General features: G+C 36.1%; 1 protein-coding gene and 1 pseudogene across 2 annotated transcripts; both read right to left on the bottom strand.

Moving 5' to 3' along the window:
- Positions 1-15: 15 nt before the first annotated feature.
- Positions 16-6,113, bottom strand: LOC106906443 (sialoadhesin-like; annotated as a pseudogene). The gene is made up of 7 exons (XR_015766208.1): positions 6,080-6,113; positions 5,382-5,507; positions 4,700-4,999; positions 3,554-3,820; positions 2,174-2,473; positions 1,478-1,753; positions 16-494 (listed from the first exon to the last, which is right to left on the bottom strand). The product of XR_015766208.1 is annotated as a sialoadhesin-like (transcript).
- A 3,842-nt stretch (positions 6,114-9,955) lies between these two features.
- Positions 9,956-17,688, bottom strand: LOC106911425 (Fc receptor-like protein 5). The gene is made up of 7 exons (XM_088016253.1): positions 16,845-17,688; positions 15,966-16,283; positions 12,675-12,941; positions 11,928-12,227; positions 11,097-11,363; positions 10,700-10,942; positions 9,956-10,612 (listed from the first exon to the last, which is right to left on the bottom strand). The coding sequence occupies exons 1-7, from the start codon at positions 16,879-16,881 to the stop codon at positions 10,425-10,427; spliced, it is 1,620 nt and encodes a 539-aa protein (XP_087872379.1). The 5' UTR covers positions 16,882-17,688; the 3' UTR covers positions 9,956-10,424.
- Positions 17,689-18,550: the final 862 nt, after the last annotated feature.

Genomic DNA, 18,550 nt, shown 5'->3' with positions numbered 1-18,550 from the left:
ATAAATGCATTTCAGTCAGAAGAAGACGCCCTCACATTTTGACTTTAAGAAGAAACAGATCAGCAGCAGCAGAATGAGAACAATGAATCCAATCACTGATCCAGTGACCAACAGAACAGAAAAAGACGAGCTTCCAGGTCTGGATACAGCTGTGTTTAGAGATCAATAAGGAATATTACTTATGACAAATGAAATAGACATTCACACCAAAAAGGAAAGCATTTCAAGAGATATGATATTAAAGACTCCACCTTTAACTCCCATCCAGCTCTGAGGTGAAACTTCTCCTGAATGTTCACACTTGTAGAAACCTTCATCTGACTGAGACACTGCAGAGATCTTCAGCTCTCCTCTGCTGTCATTTTGGATCAGTTTGTCATGATGATAGAAAATCACATCAGAAATATTGTTTTCTCCTCTCCGTCTGCAGCTCAGAGTAACAGAAGCTCCTTCAGTCACAGGATGGACGGGGCTCACCAGGAGAAGATCTTCATCTGGAAACCAGACAGAATATAATAGATTTTCTGAGATAAAGAGATCCAGCTCTCTACTGGTTCTACAAAAACATGGGCCTGTCCCGAACAAGCTCAAGTGTGTAAACCAGTCAGAAAATAATACAATTCATTTTATTAGATTAAGTGATCAAGCTCTAAACCTTTATGAAACCATCACTTAAACCGAGGATTTAACTGCAACAAAAGGTCGTAAAAGCTGAAACCTAATTCATTTTGTAATCACAGTAAATAATTGTTGTAATATAGTCTGTTAAACTCATTATGTACTGTATCAACAGTGAAAAAAATACTGTTTTAAATAATTATTCATTGTAAACAATGTCACCCATCATTTTTGAGTATACTCAATGTTAGGGACATTGCTCCAAACACTTTTTTTTTTCTTTTAAATCAGCAGCTGAATTTAAAAGTCCTCGTCGTGTTTGGGAACAGAACCAGAGCCACTGATAGGACTGGCTGAAAACAATGATTCTGAGTTCATCTTTGTTCTATTCAGGGAATTTACTTCTAAGGTCAAACAAAAGAAAAATCAGGTTTAGGTGTATAATTTTTGACATTGCTTTAAATATACTAGTTATGTTTGTAAAGTAAGAGTGGCATAAAACTGTAATAGTATAAACATTTGTGTGATTGAGCAACATACACACTTTATCTAAAATGATTTTTCATTCCTTACAAAGTTTAACAATGTTTTTATAAAGCATTTCCTTTTATTAAAACTATGTTCAATAATCAACCAAACTGTGTAAGAACATTTAGGGAGAACAGAAAAATATCCTGAGATGTCAGTGATTACATGCTTTAATAATTGTGTTTCTGTATTTTTGCAAACCGTTACTGATAGTAGAGTAATGCATCAAACTGTTCTAATATTTTTGGCTTAAGAAATATTTTATTAAGGTTCGTGTTAGAATTACCCACTAAGAAATGAATAGAAATACACACAATGGATAACAACTTACTGTGTAAGGTGATGTTGACTGAGTTGCTGAACTCTCCTGATCCAGACTCACACCAGAACACTGCTTTAGAGGAAGACTGTCTGCTAACGACACATGAGGATCCAGACATTTTCATCCAGTCAGAGCAGTTTGGTATGACGGTCAGGTCACCTGATTCTGAAAACCTCATCACTCTCCACTCAGTAGAGTTTCCTCCACAGTTCAGTGTCACAGACTGAGAGGTGAAGTGTTGCTCTCTGTCAGGACTCACTGAGAGAGACGCTGCTGGACGGGAGACTAAATAAAACAAGATAAAAAAAAATTATTTATATATATATATATATATATATATATATATATATATATATATATATATATATATATATATATATATATATATATATATATATATATATATATATATATATATATATATATATATATATATATATATATATATATATATATATATATATATATATATATATATATATATATATATATATATTTGGAGAAATAAATTATTTTTTGTTGTTTTTATTTGGAATTATTTATTTGTTCGCATTATTAATAACATGTCCTTCAGATATTTTCTGCTTCATTAAGTTTGTTCTTCTTTTGGAACAAGTTTAAACTAAACTGAACATTTGTCACATTGCACATGGGATTATTTTAGGTATTACCAGTGTGTCAAAATTAAAAATACAAAGCACTGACCTGCAGACCAGACAAACTTTGGTTCACTGTAATCAGTCAAATACTTTGGGTTTCCTCTTCCAGCTCTACATGCAAATCCTGCTGTTTGTTTCTGTCCATGAATGATGAAGGAGTTCTCTACAGTCCCACTGATGCTACCAGGCAGCAGCTCATATCTGTAGCCATTCTCAAACTTATGAGGAACAGCTTTATACCAGTAGATCCTCCAACCTGGAGACTGGTCGTCATGGTTACATCTCAGAGTCACTGAGGCTTCAGGATTCAGCCATGATGGAGACACAGTGAGGACTGGCTTTGGTTCTGTAGGAAAGATATATTTAAAGATATATAAAGATATAAATATATATTTATTATATTATTATATTTATTTCTTATATATTTTTTATAATAAGAACATGTTCCAGCTTCTGATCACAATCTCATAAAAATGAAAGTTGAAAATATTATCAGTAATGACCTTTCTCACAATATTTGTGAGAAAGGTCAACTTTCTTATGACTAGTGACATGTTACACTAGTCATAAGAAAGATGACAGAAGCTTTTATCACACATGAATATATTTAATAATATGGCTAATCTCTATGTTATGTCAGATTAAAAGTCAACATGAGAGTTTATCAGAGACATAGAAACAAATGAGGGAATAGATTAGAGTAGAAACACACTGACCTGCAGACCAGACAAACCTTTGGTTCACTATAATCATTTATAAGCAGGTTTTTTTATCAGCATTTTTCAATCAAGACAACAACTGCTGAGATACTATAGATATCTTGTCAGTTAAAAAAAAAAACATAGGTAACACTTTATTTGAAGGGGGTTGAATAAGACTGTCACGACACTGTCATGAACATGAATAAGCCTTCATGAATATTTATGACTGTTGTCATAAAGCGTCATTCGGTAAATTATGACACTTTTAATACAAAGTTGACATTATTCAAAATGTCTTTGTTATGACAACTTGACATTAACCAGGAAATCATTACTGTTTAAACTTTACCTTTAATAACATAAAGTTACCTAATTTTTAAAGTGCAATAATTAATTCTTTTATAACAAATTTATATCAGTAATGATTTCCTGGTTAATGTCAAGTTGTCATAACAAAGACATGTCATAATTTACCGAATGACGCTTTATGTCAACAGTCATAAATATTCATGAAGGCTTATTCATGTTCATGACAGGTGTTATGTCATGTTTATGACAGTGTCATGACAGTCTTATTCAACCCCCTTCAGATAAAGTATTACCAAAACATAACATAAAAAACTTAAAACACATGTGTTCACATGTGCAACATGTTACTGTGAACTACAGTCACTGTTAGAATCATTCAAATACAAAGCAAAACATGTTCATATATAATAACCTACTGTATATCGTGATGTTGACTGCATTGCTGAACTCTGATCCAGACTCACACCAGAACACTGCTTTATAGGCCGACTTGCTAATGACGATACATGAGGATTCATTCATTGTCCACCAGGTGGAGCAGTCATACAGATATGACTGAGTGTTTATTTCTCTATAATATCTTATTCTCCCATCACTAGAGTTTCCATCACATTTTAATGAGACGTTATGACCAGTGAAATGTTTTTCTCTGTCAGGACTCACTGTCAGAGAGGCTGCTGAATCTGAAAAACAAACATTTGCAAAAATGTATTTTAGTAAACAAAAATGATTAATTTACTGAATAAGAACATTTTTTCCACTTTATTTATTTCTGTTATTGTTAAAGCTGTCTTTAATTAATCCATAGGAAAGGAACAGTTTACTAACTTTACATCCTGTTATAGGTTGCTGTATTTAAATCCATGTAAATGGTAGTTAGTCATGAACGTGGAACAGAAGAAGCTGGATGTAAATTGGTAAAAAGGCAGCACTACATCAGAACTCATATCATTTTTATTTTCCTCATCTCATCTAGTCACCAAAAAGTTATCCAGTGCTATCATTTGTGTGATTACTCTTGTTTGGGAAGGTAAGATATTTTGGTTCAGTTCATTTTAATTCAAATAGGTAACTTTCAATAACTTCCAATATTTCCTTTTGGGTTGTTTTTATTTTGTCTGAGTTATGTCTGGTCTTATTGACCATCTTTATTGACTAAATGAAGTGAAGTGTAATTTTTGTATCATTGTTTACACTTTTATCAGCACTGTGTGCTTTTCATTGACCTTGCTATACGTATTATTGCTATGGTTTCTCAGATCTCTGTGTTTTTCTCTCTGTCTGCAGGTTTAGTAGAAGACTTCCAGGTGTTCTCTTGTCTCTCTTTTTCATTCTTTCTCCTAATACACCAGATCTCTTTCTTTCATAGCATATCCATTGTGGCAGGTTCTCACTGCTGTACGTCATGTTACACTAGTCATAAGAAAGATGACATAAGCTTTTATCACACATAAATATATTTGATATTAAGGCTAATCTCTGACAGATTAAAAGTCAACATGAGAGTTTATCAGGTACATAGAAACAAATGAGGGAATAGATTAGAGTAGCAACACACTGACCTGCAGACCAGACAAACTTTGGTTCACTATAATCAGTTGATGACTTTGAGTTTCCTCTTCTAGCTCTACATGCAAATCCTGCTGTGTGTTTCTGTCCAGTAATGATGAAGGAGTTTTCTTTAGTCCCTCTGGTGTTACCAGGCAGCAGCTCATATCTGTAGTTCTTGTTTCTTAGATCAGGAACAGCTTTATACCAGAAGAACCTCCATTCTGGAGATGAAGGTTCAGCTTTACAGCTCAGATTTACTGAGGCTCCTTTAATCAGCCATGATGGAGAGACACTGAGGAAAGGCTTTGGTTCTGTTAAAGACAGATTTTTTATGATTTATTTTCCAGATGTTCTTAATAATTTTATCCTTAATCAAATTTTTATTTTTAAACTATTCAAAAAATGCCTCATTGACATTTCAAGAGTGTGTATTGCTTTAGTCCAGTATTTAAAATAATTGATCACAAACGATTAAAAGTTCAACAGTGGTTTTAACAGCCACTAGAGGGCATCTGTCTTGTAATGTAGGTGTCACTACAGACATACTTTGAACACATAAGAGCTTATTAGGTACTTCTTAAAAAAACAAAACAAAACAAAACAAAAACAAGATAAGTCACCAGAATAAAAACTCAATCATATTTGATAAAAAATGTGTTAATGGACAGTTATAGGAGGAAACTGTTCAATTACCTTGAGTTTTTCCACACCCAAGAAGAGAACTGAGACCTAAAAACACAGAGCTTATCAGACATCTTATAAAAATGAAACATGAAAGAGGAAATGTGAAAACTCTTGAATATAGGGGGGCAGGGGATATTTACATTTCCATTAATAATTGTAATAATAGATGTGTAAGGAACTTAAAATGTGATATTTTATTAAAAATAAAGCTTTTCTTGCAGAGAGAAGTTCACATACAGTAGATTGACTCGACTTTCAGTTACTGTGTTAGCTATTTGCTTCTGCCTATTATTCTGAGTCAGAAATATAGAGGTGAATGCTTTTGGCTTTCCATGCTGCATCTATATTTGAAACAGTTTTAAAGTTACGACGGAGTCAGATACTGAGGTGCCCTTCTTGTGAGGAAAACAGTGAGGACATTTTATTCAACATGAGCGAATTTGCAGATATTTATCTAAACGCAACAGAGCAATACAAATAATGACTGTGAGGTCAGTGTGGCGAAGTAGGCTGTTGCTCACGAGAGATAACCAGAAGTTACTAAGATGATCACAAATGTAGCCAAGCCAAGGTCATGTGTACAAAGACCACTCTGTTTATTGCACTGCATCTTTTTATATTTCATTCTGAGAATGTACGTGGTCAAAACTTCCTCCACCGTTTCTAAATGTTTGGTTCACTGAAACGTCTCTATGGCTAACACTTACCTGTCTTTTCGTGGCTGCATGACCTCAAAGCCATGCTAACTTTATCTGTGAGAAAAAGGCCAGAGATACTTGACAAAGCTAGAAAAAGGTGAACTTCATTATGAAAATAAAAATAGTGGCTCTGTAGTCGATAGATGATTTACAGCTTCAGTTTTTTTTAGACAAATGTTTCACAGTTTTGTTTAACTGTCATTTGTTCAAAGTCTGACTAAAAAACTAAAACTAAAACTGACTAAAAAAATAAATCAAAAAATAAATTGTTCTACACTGAACAGATGCTTTTAAACATATTTTCACAGCTACTTTTTTTTTTCATTATTAGCACACACACAAAAAAAACAAAAAAAACTTGAGCATGCAAATTGTTCAGCCCCAAATTATTCAGACTCCTGGGAGATTTTGTAATCTTTTGATTTTTCCAAATTGGTTTTTGACACTAATGTTTTAAAGAGGCCCTGCCAAAGTCCAGACTTGAAAATGACTGAGAATGTATGGAAGGAGCTAAAGATTAGGGTGATAGCAAGGAGCCCTTCCAATCTTATGTTGTGTTTTCTTGTTCGGTACTCATGTTCACAATGAAACAGTGCATATACACGATATTGAAAAGAAAGCGGCGGGATGCAGAACTTGCAGCTGTGCCTTTCAAAGTAATTTAGAAAACATGAATACATAACACAAAATAACTCAAAGACAAGTTAAGATGAGAATATAGTCTAACATCTTATCACCATGTAGAGTTAAACACCAGTTGATACATGCAAAAAGCTGGTCTGGCTCTGTTACTGTAATGATGATATAGTGTTGCCATTTGTTTCACAAAATATAATTAAAAATAGATTTTCTTTTGGAAACTGCTTTCAAACTATCTTCTATTCCTATTAGAACAAGATTCTTTATACAATAAAAATGATTTTGCCCTTAGACTTAGACATAGACTTGGTCAATCCAAATTATTTGGCACCGATTACAAAATCTGCGGTTTTCTAAATCTCAATCAAATTTTTTCCTCATTCTTGTGAATCAAATATTCCCCATGTCTCTCTTTTAGAAAACCGAAAGAGCCCAAAATGAACATAAAGTCTGTACAGTCAGCTTTTTGTGCAAAAATAAGCCAGTGAATCTCTGACATATTGTAAAGATTGAAAACATGGTTTCCATCGCCTGCACACTTCAGAAAGAAAAAGCGATCTACTTACAGAGTACGGCCAGCACCGACAGCAAAGGGTGACCCATCCTCACATCCAACACTGATTATGTGTCACTGCTTCAGACGTACTTCAACTTTTTAACCATAGACAGACTGAAACCATAAGCCCGTCACTTATGGCCACTATCTACACGAAATGTTTATCTTTCTGCTTCCTTCTTTACTCTATTTGCATAAACTAAATAATCTTATTAACACTGGGCTTTTTCTTTTCTTCTTCTTCTATAAACCACAGTCTACATTTCATCTGCAGTATGAGGTTAAGTTTGAAAGTGTGTAGTGTTTGGTGGGTTTGCACACTGCCCGGGTTGTTGCAGAAGTTTAATTTTAGAAAGCTGCTCACACTGATAGTGACCAGGAACCAATTCTGCAGGTTCTGAGGGGCTGTTTCCCTTAAAACCCACAGAATTATAAAATACGTTTGCTCATAATTTTCACATATTTCTGCTCCACTGTTGCTCAATCTCTCTTTATAGAACTGGTAGAAAAAGGGTTTGCGAAATATATTGAACTGCAAATCTAATCTAATTTCTTGTTATTTTTTTTTGTTTGTTTTTTTTGTTTTTTTTTACTGTTCATAATAATGAAGCTCCTATAAAAATGCTTTGGAAATGTAGCAGCATAAATGGTACGCTGCCACTTTAACAAGACCAATTTCGGCTTCTGTATAAGCACGTCTCCACCTGTCATGATGCTATTGCGTCGTGACGTCTGTGTCTCTGCCTCCTTCTGCTGCCGCTACAGACCATAGACATAATATAAGGGTAGACGCCGCATTGGCTGCTCCGGCGCAGGAAATACGGCGGCCATCTTAGAGCGGTATAAACTCCTACTTTCCTCAATCAAAACAATAGACGATGCCTCAGCTCTGAGGGATATTATTGTTCGGATCTATGGATTATTGATGTGAGGGCTCCACAGACAGCATTTCACAAGTAAGATGGACATATTATTGTGTATATATTGTGATTATATTATATATTAGAATATTACTTTACTGTATTTATGTCCACCGGCGAGATACCAGCTAATATTAGCTACAGTGCTTGGTGTAATACGGGTTCAGCCCCGCTATGAAGACTAACTGAGATTCTGTACATCTAAAAATATTAATTATTCTCTAACATTGACTTAGATTATATGACACAAGAGCATTAGAAATGAAACAATATAACACATATTATAAAACTTATGTGTTATAACATTCACCAGCAAAGTTTACACAGGTGGTAAAGACTATTATTTATATGTAATTCTTTCACTAGTAAGATACATCCCAAATCTTCCGTTTTTGTTTTGAAAGTTTCATAAAGACACGATGTGAGGAAGAAGAGGGAGAAATCTATAAAGAGAGACGAATTCACTGCAGCAGGATGGATCTCATCAGATTTTGGACTTAATCTCAACTGCTGAATCTCTGAAGCTAGAAGTCGGCAAAAAAAAAAAAAAAAAAAAAAAAAAAAAAAAAAATATATATATATATATATATATATATTTTTTTATTTTATAAAAAAAATTATATTTATATATATATATATATAAATATATATAAACATATATATATATATAAACATATATATAAACATATATATATATATAAACATATATATATATATATATATATATATATATATATATATATATATATATATATATAATTCAGTATTAATTATTTATTTGTGCCATTATGAATCTTTATTTGTGTTGTATAGTTATTTAAATATGTATTATTACTAAATAATTTATTAAATAAATTATGAACGGCTGTGTGCTTTGTAATATGCTCTTTATACACCAATATCAGAATATTCCATTCCTATTCTATTGTTTTAGCCACTAAGCATATTTAAATACTTAAATAACTTAAATAACATACTTAAATAATACAATTGTTTATAAATGTAGCTTTGATAGCTGTTTGAATAAGGTTTCCAGTAACAAAAAAGCGTGTTATGATCGATTAAATGCGCTGATCCGTCACTGTGCCTGTTAAACACATAGGACCGAGTAGAGTGGTATACCGCTCCAAGATGGCCGCCCTAAATCTCGTCAGCGACAATAGGCGACAGCGGGGCATGAGGCGTCTATCCTTATATTATGTCTATGCTACAGACTGTCCTGAGGACTGAGAATCTTGTTATGGCGGTGGCGACCCCTGGTGGCGGAGTCTTGTCTTGTTTTGTTCATTTTGTTGGAGCACCTTTTTCTTTAGTAATCCCTTTGTCTTCAGATGTTGCCCACTACGGAGCCCTCCAGGGGACATGGGGAATTTTTTTTTCTTTTGCGTTCCCTCGCAATAATCTACTGATCGGTTCATGCGGCATAATTGATACTGTAAGCCTTTTTTACGATGGCCGCCGTAATTTCTGCTTTAAGACAAGCTTATAAGGTTTTTCTATGGACTATTGAGTTATTATCGCGGGTCATCTGATTGTGTTCGTAGTCTGAATGGTTTAAAGGGCTGCTTTCAGTGCCGTTCCATCTGAGCCTTAACAGACATAAACATGCAGTAAATAAATCGATTTTCAATCAGTTTTTTGCACCGAACAGTTAATAATAATAATAAACACGTTTTATTATAAAACACAACAAACTAATGGTAGTAGAGGGCCGCACTGGGTTAACTCTGGGAATCTCATCTGTCCGTGTATCAATCAACTCCAAACCTCTTTGTTCTGTCACAATTATAGATTTATTTAATTTTGATTAAAATGCTCCAAACTTTGCGAGGACTGACCACCCAGCTCACCGCTTCCTCATACGCACACAGCCAGCAGCGTCACCTGCCCATTCATACTTGTTGACGTCACTCCCACATCGACACGCCCACCACCAGGTGTCAAAGCCGCTGCTCCTGTCATATCAATAATTACTTATTTCATTCATAAGTAATGAAATAAGTAATTATCTTATAGAGCCTCAGTGAAAACGTGTTTGTTATGATTTTATTTTTTTATTTTCCCCTTTTAAGCCTTTCTTGGTCTGTTGATGATACATTTCCTGAAAGAAAACCACCATGAAAACATTTAAAATAGTAAAGAATGAAGATGTTAAATATTCACACTTCATAACCTCAGTGGTTCAGCTTAGTGTTTGTCTCCATAACAATTTCACTTCGGAAATAATTGTTTATGTATGTTAAAAAAAAGATGGACAAACATTCATCAAGTAGCTGATTTCATAAAGCATGAGAAGAAATGAATCACCTTTTAAATATCTGCAGTGGGACAGCAGAATCAGGAGGATGATTAGGATTTTTCCACTGAGTCCACCGAGTCCAGCGACCAGCAGCACTGGGAAGGACGGGTGTTCAGGTCTGGGCAGCACTTTAAGTCATTTTTTAACAATAAATTTAAAACTGAAAATACAAACACAATACAATAACTAATGTCCAGCAATAGATTCTTTCTTACCTTTAACTGCCATCCAGCTCTGAGGTGAAGCTTTTCCTGAATGTTCACACTTGTAGAAACCTTCATCTGACTGAGACACTGCAGAGATCTTCAGCTCTCCTCTGCTGTCATTTTGGATCAGTTTGTCATTATGATAGAAAATCACATCAGAAAGTTTGTTTTCTCCTCTCCGTCTGCAGCTCAGAGTAACAGAAGCTCCTTCAGTCACAGGATGGACGGGGCTCACCAGGAGAAGATCTTCATCTGGAAACCAGACAGAGAAAATGAAGCTTCAGTCAGAAATCAGCTGCTGGAGACAATTAGAACAGACAATAAACTGAGTGTGTTTTTATCCATATTTGACATTTTATGTCATACAATTTCATCAAGCATTAAGAAAAAAACATAAAAATCATACTATGTATGGTGAGGTTGACTGCAGCACTGAACTCTCCCGATGTAGACTCACACCAGTACACTGACTTATCGGAGTGAGCCCGATTGATGGTACATAAAGATCCAGTCATTACCAAACAGATTCTTAAATATATCAGATGACCTGTTACTGAAAACTTCATCACTCTCCACTCAGTAGAATTTCCTCCACAGTTCAGAGTCACAGACTCAGAGGTGAAGTGTTGCTCTCTGTCAGGACTCACTGAGAGAGACGCTGCTGGATGAGGATCTGGAATATAGAATGTAATGGGAAATAAATATGAAGTGGCAGATGTTAAACAAAGCACATTATTTAAATCATTGGTCTCCCTCCACTTCTTATTCACTAATGATGTTGTTAACCCTTCCAGACTGAATGTAGCCATGGAGATGCAGTTTAATTTGTGGTACTGTAATTCCTTGACACTTAGCGCTATCTGAAAAATTCCAACGGTTTCTGAAAGTGGGAGACGTTGGGCTTTTCAGCCAATATTGGGTTATTACGGTAACTTCTCTCCCGCCGTAGCAAGGTGTGAAATTTACCTCTTTTAATATGCGGTAAATTACGAAAATAACTTCCTAGATATTTAAAGTTCCAGTTGTTATGGATAAATGGGCAAATATATTTACTCACAGGACATTTAAAGAACCACGTACAATTAAAATAAGCAAAAAGTATCCAGGCAGAGATTTTAAATTTAGGACATAAAGGGTTAATGGCAGTATCCATTGCCCATCAAACCTTTTATATATAAAATAATGGAAAAGATTCACGGTTACATGCCTTTAAGCTTTGATTTACTACAGAACTGACCTGCAGACCAGACAAACTTTGGTTCACTGTAATCAGTCAAATACTCTGGGTTTCCTCTTCCAGCTCTACATGCAAATCCTGCTGTGTGTTTCTGTCCATGAACCATGTAGGAGTTCTTCACTGTCCCACCGATGCTACCAGGCAGCAGCTCATATTTGTAGGCCCCAGGTGAAACTTTAGGAACAGCTTTAAACCAGTAGAGCCTCCATCCTTCAGACAGATTTTCAATCTGACAGTTTAGGATAACAGGTGCTTCAGGACTCTGCCATGGTGGAGACACAGTCAGGACTGGTTTCGGTTCTGTTGAAGAGAACATATTGAGGCAGAATTCTGTATTATTCCTCAGAGAAGTGCACACGTCTTCTTAAAGGGAAAAAATTTGATTAAAAAAAAATCAACTGTAAACGAGCCTCATTACACAAATGTTCATCGTGCTCTGGAATTATTTCTCTTTATATGGAGCTAAATTTTCTATAGCAAAATAAATTAAAAATCATAATACCTGATCTTTTCATCAAACCATACAGCAAGATTTATACAAAATCTTGCTTAAATTTTGTTTGCTGCAAAATCTGATGATGCTCATAATCCTCATGCATTATGAGCATCAATGCTCATGCTTATAATGCATTAAGACAAAAAACTACCAGACAACTTGAAACAACTCTGAAACACGTTGTGTTCAGACATAAACACAATGCTGAAATACTCCAGATAAAAATGAAAACAAAATGATTATGAACTTACTGTGTACAGTGATGTTGACTGCATTGCTGAACTCTCCTGATCCAGACTCACACCAGAACACTGCTTCATAATTTGACGGACTGTTGAAGATGCATGATGATCCGGACAGACCAGAGCAGAATGATGAGAATGACCTACGGTTTATCTCTTTGTAACTCGTCACCCTCCACTCAGCTGAGTCTCCTCCACAGTTCAGTGAGACGTTATGATCGGTAAAATGTTTTTCCATGTCAGGACTCACTGTGAGAGAAGCTGCTGGATGAAGCACTGAAACGCAAAAAACGAGTAGTTGTGACGTTATGTTCAATTGGCTGTGTTGTACGTTACTCTGGTGTATAATCTGCGTGCTGCATAATCAGTGGAAATAGCAACATAAAACCATGTACACCTCACATTCTCCATTGTAATTGAAAGACGTTGGTATGTTGTCAAAATGGTCAAAATGGACACAAACGACGCACAACCATAAGAAGTGAGGGCAAAAAACTAAGAAAAAGCACAATTTTTCTCACTTCATAATGTCCCAGATAATGCAATGAATATTATTAACCAGGGTTTTCATACCTGATAGGCCGGCATATCGGGGAGACTTTCTGGACATTTGAACTAGAGTTCAATTAAAGCCCATTAAACAGTGTTGGTGTGAACGCACCCTAAACCAGGGGTATCAAACTCATTTTCGTTTTGGGCCAAATCTAGATCATGAATGCTGTTAAAGGGCTGGTTGTGATAGAATGTATTGATAAAACCTGTTCACAAACTGTTCAAATATCAATGAATCCTTAAAATGAAATATTATCATTGAACATCTTTTCCCTCCAGGATTTTGTGATTTCATTTTTTTTGGCAATAAAAATCAAAGTGCTGATCGTACCAATTTGTAATATTTGTAATATTTGCTTTTATTTATGACAGTAAGCGCAACTTTTTATTACTCGCTGTGTAGGTCATGAACTATCATCTGACATCAAGTAAGGCTGAAGCAGCTGTTTAGTACAAGTAAGAAAGTTTTTGACAATATTTGATAAAAATCTACAATAAAGTCCCAATTAATTATTAGTGCAAAAAAGTGTGGGAAGTTGTTAATTTTGAGTGAATTTCCATGGTAATTCTAGAGGGACTGATTTATATACTCTGGCAGTAAACAGATAAAAACTGCACTGATTCGATTGATAAAATAATATTTAAGCACACTTAGTGTTCAGTCTAGAATCCAGAGGACCACATAGAAAGTTATGGCGGGCCAGATTTGGCCCACGGGCCTCGAGTTTGACACATGTGCCCTAGATGCTGTGTCTAGATGTGCAGATTCAATTACTCAACCTTCAATCAGAGGTGGGCTTAGTTGCCCACTGCAATTCTGCTTGCAAAAAATATAAAAAATAAAAAATCTTCTTTCCGAATCATCCTGGGTTTTCTCCCCTTGAGCCTTGAAGTTGTGAACTACGCTGTTTTAGACCTGTAGTTTCAGTAATGGTAGCAGAGGAAGTGAACAAAGCCAAATACTGAATTACCATTAACAGCTGCCTCGTTCTTCTCTCTTAGCGGTGGAGCGGTGGTTGCTAACAGCGTAGGCAATGTCCGGTACGTCATGGGCAAATGTTGAACCCTCAACACAGTCCACATCTAAAGGAAGCTCTTGTTTCTCAACAGCAGAGAGCCCAGGCCCTCTGTGTAATAGCAGGGCTGGTTTTTATCAGGCTACCCTCAATGGCTTGTTGTAACGCTTTCTATTTTCAAAATGACTTCCTGTTGCTCGGTCATGACTGACACACAGGTTCACTTCTGTACCACACACTGTCCTTTTTATGTTAGAGAGACAACAATTAGTAAGTTTCTGCTTTACCATCTTATTCCATTACACTGGAGAGAAAAAGACAATACAACAGTGGTGGGACCCAATTATTTTGTTCTTATTGTACAGCTCTTAATCGCTACTTGTTTGTTGTTAAGTGCTACATGAATAAAGTCAACATTAGCTGCGCTACCACGACTAACGAGAGCAATGCTTTTTAGATTTTCTGCCAATGTCTACAAAACACAATTGCATTCCATTAAATACGACATGCAATTAAAATCACATGTGAATATGTCTGTTCAAGCAGTAAGTCATTAAATATCATGGGATATATATATATTTCAGCCACAGCACAGGGGCTTATTAATCATCCATCAGAGGAGACGTCAGTGTCAAACAACCTCCTATACTTAGGAGCAGGTTGGTAAAAGTCCCTTGTTCTACACTTTGCTATGGCTATGCTATGATGCACAGCATAGCCATCCGATGCTATGCTATGCTGCATGGCCTTCCTATGCTGGCTTCTACTGTGGTTGACGTAAAAGAACAAGAACACACATGACAATCAGATCAGAAGGAAGTGGCAAGACCCCAAGCAATTTGCAGAAACGAATGTCTGCAAACCTCAATGAACTCACACAGTCGTCCTGTAATGAGGAGGGGATACATTCCTCCTCAGCTTTAGAGACTAAAGTCATGTCGTTCAAGTTCTGCTGCTTATTACTGTTTTGCAAGAAACAATAAATGGTTGTCTGTACTCAGCTTTATCATTTTGTCGCTGTTGTTTCAACTTCTGAATAAAGAAAAACAACAAATAGTTTATGTCCTGACACAAAAAGAGTCAAGATCTAAAAGAAACTGTGCCTGTTTTTGTTTTGTTCAACTGGTCATGATGTTGACAGACATGAAAACACAGTACGAAACATGAGGGCTTCCTCCCAACACATTGCTCACTTTTTAGATTGATCCGAAACAAACATGCTAGAAAAAGACCATTACAAATCAGCCTCACAGCAGCTTTTATGCCCAGTTTATCTTTAGAAGATAAGAGGCAACATCGTCAAATGAAAGAGAAAACACAGCTCCAATTAAAAGTGTCCTACAGCTCACTGATAACGTAAACCCTAGCAACACAGCATAGATGACTGCAAAACTGTAAATAACCGTAATTCTGTCAAAACAGACAGGAAGCAAACGCCGGACATATTAACTCAAAACCATCTCAGTTCCTCTGTCCTAATCATTGTCAAAATTTAACAGTTTAATGTTCTTACATTGTCAGATTAGTGACATAATAAGGCACATCTTGTATTGTAGGTTAAAGTTGACAACAATTATGGGAACAAAATATCGTTAAACGTACTTGTTAAACATATTCATATGTTAAATACCATTTTGTTAGCCCTCTGGATATTGTATGGCTTACAAAACATAGATTAAGTTGTTACATCAAGTTTATGTTTCAGAGGTGATGGTACAGAAACAGAACTGACCTGTGGACCAGACAAACTTCGGTTCACTGTACTGAGTGAAATCCTCTGGGTTTCCTCTTCCAGCTCTACATGCAAATCCTGCTGTTTGTTTCTGTCCATGAATGATGAAGGAGTTCTCTACAGTCCCACTGATGCTACCAGGCAGCAGCTCATATCTGTAGTTGTTCTTTGATAAATCAGGAACAGCTTTATACCAATAGAACCTCCATCCTGCAGATGAAGGTTCAACCTCACAGCTCAGAGTCACTGAGGCTCCAGGATTCAGCCATGATGGAGACACAGTGAGGACTGGTTTAAGCTCCAATGAAGAAACTTTGTCTGAAAGAAAATAATTCCTGACAGGTGAACTCGTTTGTAAGCGTAGCAACAAAAATAATGCATGGATACGATGTAAAGTATTTTTGCCGCATCAGTTTTATATTCACATATTATTAGTGAAAGTACTTGTCAAAAGTGTGAATATAACTTAACAATAAATGAAACATCTCCACTGACATTACAATTGGGATTGCATTTAGATGTATGTTTTTGCTTGCTGCTTCTATTTTGGCCATTTATCTTTTGGTAATGAGCCTAAAACCTCCAAAGTTTGAAGGTCATAATCCACATTTTTATTGCCCTCCAAAATTCAGCTGTCAGATTCAAATACATGGTTTTTGGCCGCGCCACTCCAAAACGGTAACGGAGCTTTGACTTAAAATAACTTGTGAATTCTGAAAGAAAAGAAGTAGTGTGTAATACGGATGCCAGTTTTTGTCACCCAAGCATGACGTACTTAGGGTTATTGAGAAATACGAGAAAACAAAAACACCACTTCATTTGATTGCTTTTACATGACACCTACCGACGCTGTTCAAGCAAAGTAAAGTGCGTACTTACACAGTAAGGCCAGCACACAGAGGACGGTCTGGAACATCCTTCAGACGGGAACCAGAGCAGCTGAACAGGAGACTAATGATAACCACGGAGCCAGCTTAGTGCTTCCTCTTCTGTGAATTTCACACCTCTCACAATTGCGTTTTTTTTTTTTTTGTTTTTTTTTAGTACTTCCTGCTTTGACGCCGATACATTTTAACCTGTAGAGTGACACATGCTGTTTTTGAATGATTATCACTACTATGTCACACAGGATCAGTCCGAACCTGACCCTCAGAAAGCACAACAGAAAATAGTTTGAAAGATTTTACCTGTCATTGATTTCCAGTCTAAACCCTGATAAATGAAGCCCTGTGTGGATCGTTGTCGACTAACCGAGAAACAAAAAGATGGTAGTTTGAAATATTTTACATCTAAATGAAGAGGGATTGTTAAAATATATTTTCTGTTGTGTGCTCGCTGTGTGATAATTTAAAACTAACGTCATGTAATCAAATGTGGTCATTCGATTGTCAACCACAGACCTGTTTCCTGCTTTGTGGTCAGACTTCATCTGCTGCTGTGTTTTTCGGTGGAAGCGGCTTTGTGGGGCCGTGAGCAGAGATGCAGCACGTCTTCATTTGCACGTCAGTAATGGAGGAAACCTGCCTTGGAGTAAGATGTTTTATGTTCTTAACTTAGAAAATATATGACACAGTTTCACATTCTTGTAACATGTTCATATACTGATAGCAAGAGGAAATGTTGGTCACAAGTTTGTCAAATCCTACCGTAGCGTTTTCTTTAGCATGCTCTGATGTGAACAGATGATCTGCTTCTTAAATGTTTGCTGAATTGTGGTCTGATCTTCACCTTCATGCCATGATGACGTGTTGCTGTCAGAGGTACTGGCTGTCCAAAGAGAACTATTAGGACAGACATGTGAAGTTAGTTTATCACCATTATCTCTATAGTCATAGCCAACTTATCTTTGGAAGCTGTTTTTAGATCAGAGGTGTGATGCTGAAATCTTATTCCCATCTTGCGTGCGCGGTCATATGTGATTGCTTCAGTGCTGGCACATGACATTAAGCTAAACTGATAAAGTTTACATCTAACAGGAAACTTGTGTTTTCACTGCGGCTCCTCGTGACCTGGTGGGATTCGACCTGCACTTTATCTCTGACCAGACAAACAAGAAAAGAAAACAAAACAAAACCTTCCGTAATGGAAGAACGACGAAATGGAAAAATGTTGTGATTTTGAAATTGTAACTTTTTTCATGTCAGATGAAGCAGCCTCATCTCATTGGCCAGAACCACTGGACTCTGGTTATTCAGAGCCCAGTGAGTTTTCTGCTGCTTGTGTAAAGATGCTTCCAGGTAGAGAGCATCACTGTGGTCACTCTAAAGTGATGCTGGTCTTGACCCCTCTGGAGACCACATTTCTCAAGCCTTGATTTTTACCTCAGTCTAAGCTATATTTTTGTTTGGTATTGTCTTGATTTTTTTTTTCTAAAGACTACAGAAGCAACATCCCTTTTAAATGCAGCTTTGTGAGAAAAGACTGAGGGTTTGAAACTGTGACATTACTGAGAAGTCACAGAAACTGATGGGTCTGGTTATTATCTTGTAACTTGTTCAGTCTAAAGCGTTTGTGGGACTCTTGCTGCCACGGCTGATTAGCTGATGCATATTAAGTGACTAAAATCGAAGATGAGGTCATGACTC

Source organism: Poecilia mexicana, unplaced genomic scaffold (assembly GCF_051168715.1).
Source record: "Poecilia mexicana isolate PSO_F unplaced genomic scaffold, ASM5116871v1 scaffold_18, whole genome shotgun sequence".
Taxonomy (NCBI): domain Eukaryota; kingdom Metazoa; phylum Chordata; class Actinopteri; order Cyprinodontiformes; family Poeciliidae; genus Poecilia; species Poecilia mexicana.
The sequence above is the reverse complement of the archived record's forward strand: the minus strand, read 5'-3'. Positions and strand labels throughout refer to the sequence as shown.

Coding starts and splice junctions, on each gene's coding strand:
- LOC106911425 (XM_088016253.1), bottom strand. CDS start 16,881: ATGTTCCAGACCGTCCTCTGTGTGCTGGCCTTACTGT. Junction 16,284..16,844: donor CTGTGTGCTGGCCTTACTGT/GTAAGTACGCAC, acceptor ATTTTCTTTCAG/ACAAAGTTTCTTCATTGGAG. Junction 12,228..12,674: donor AGTCAACATCACTGTACACA/GTAAGTTCATAA, acceptor TCTCTTCAACAG/AACCGAAACCAGTCCTGACT.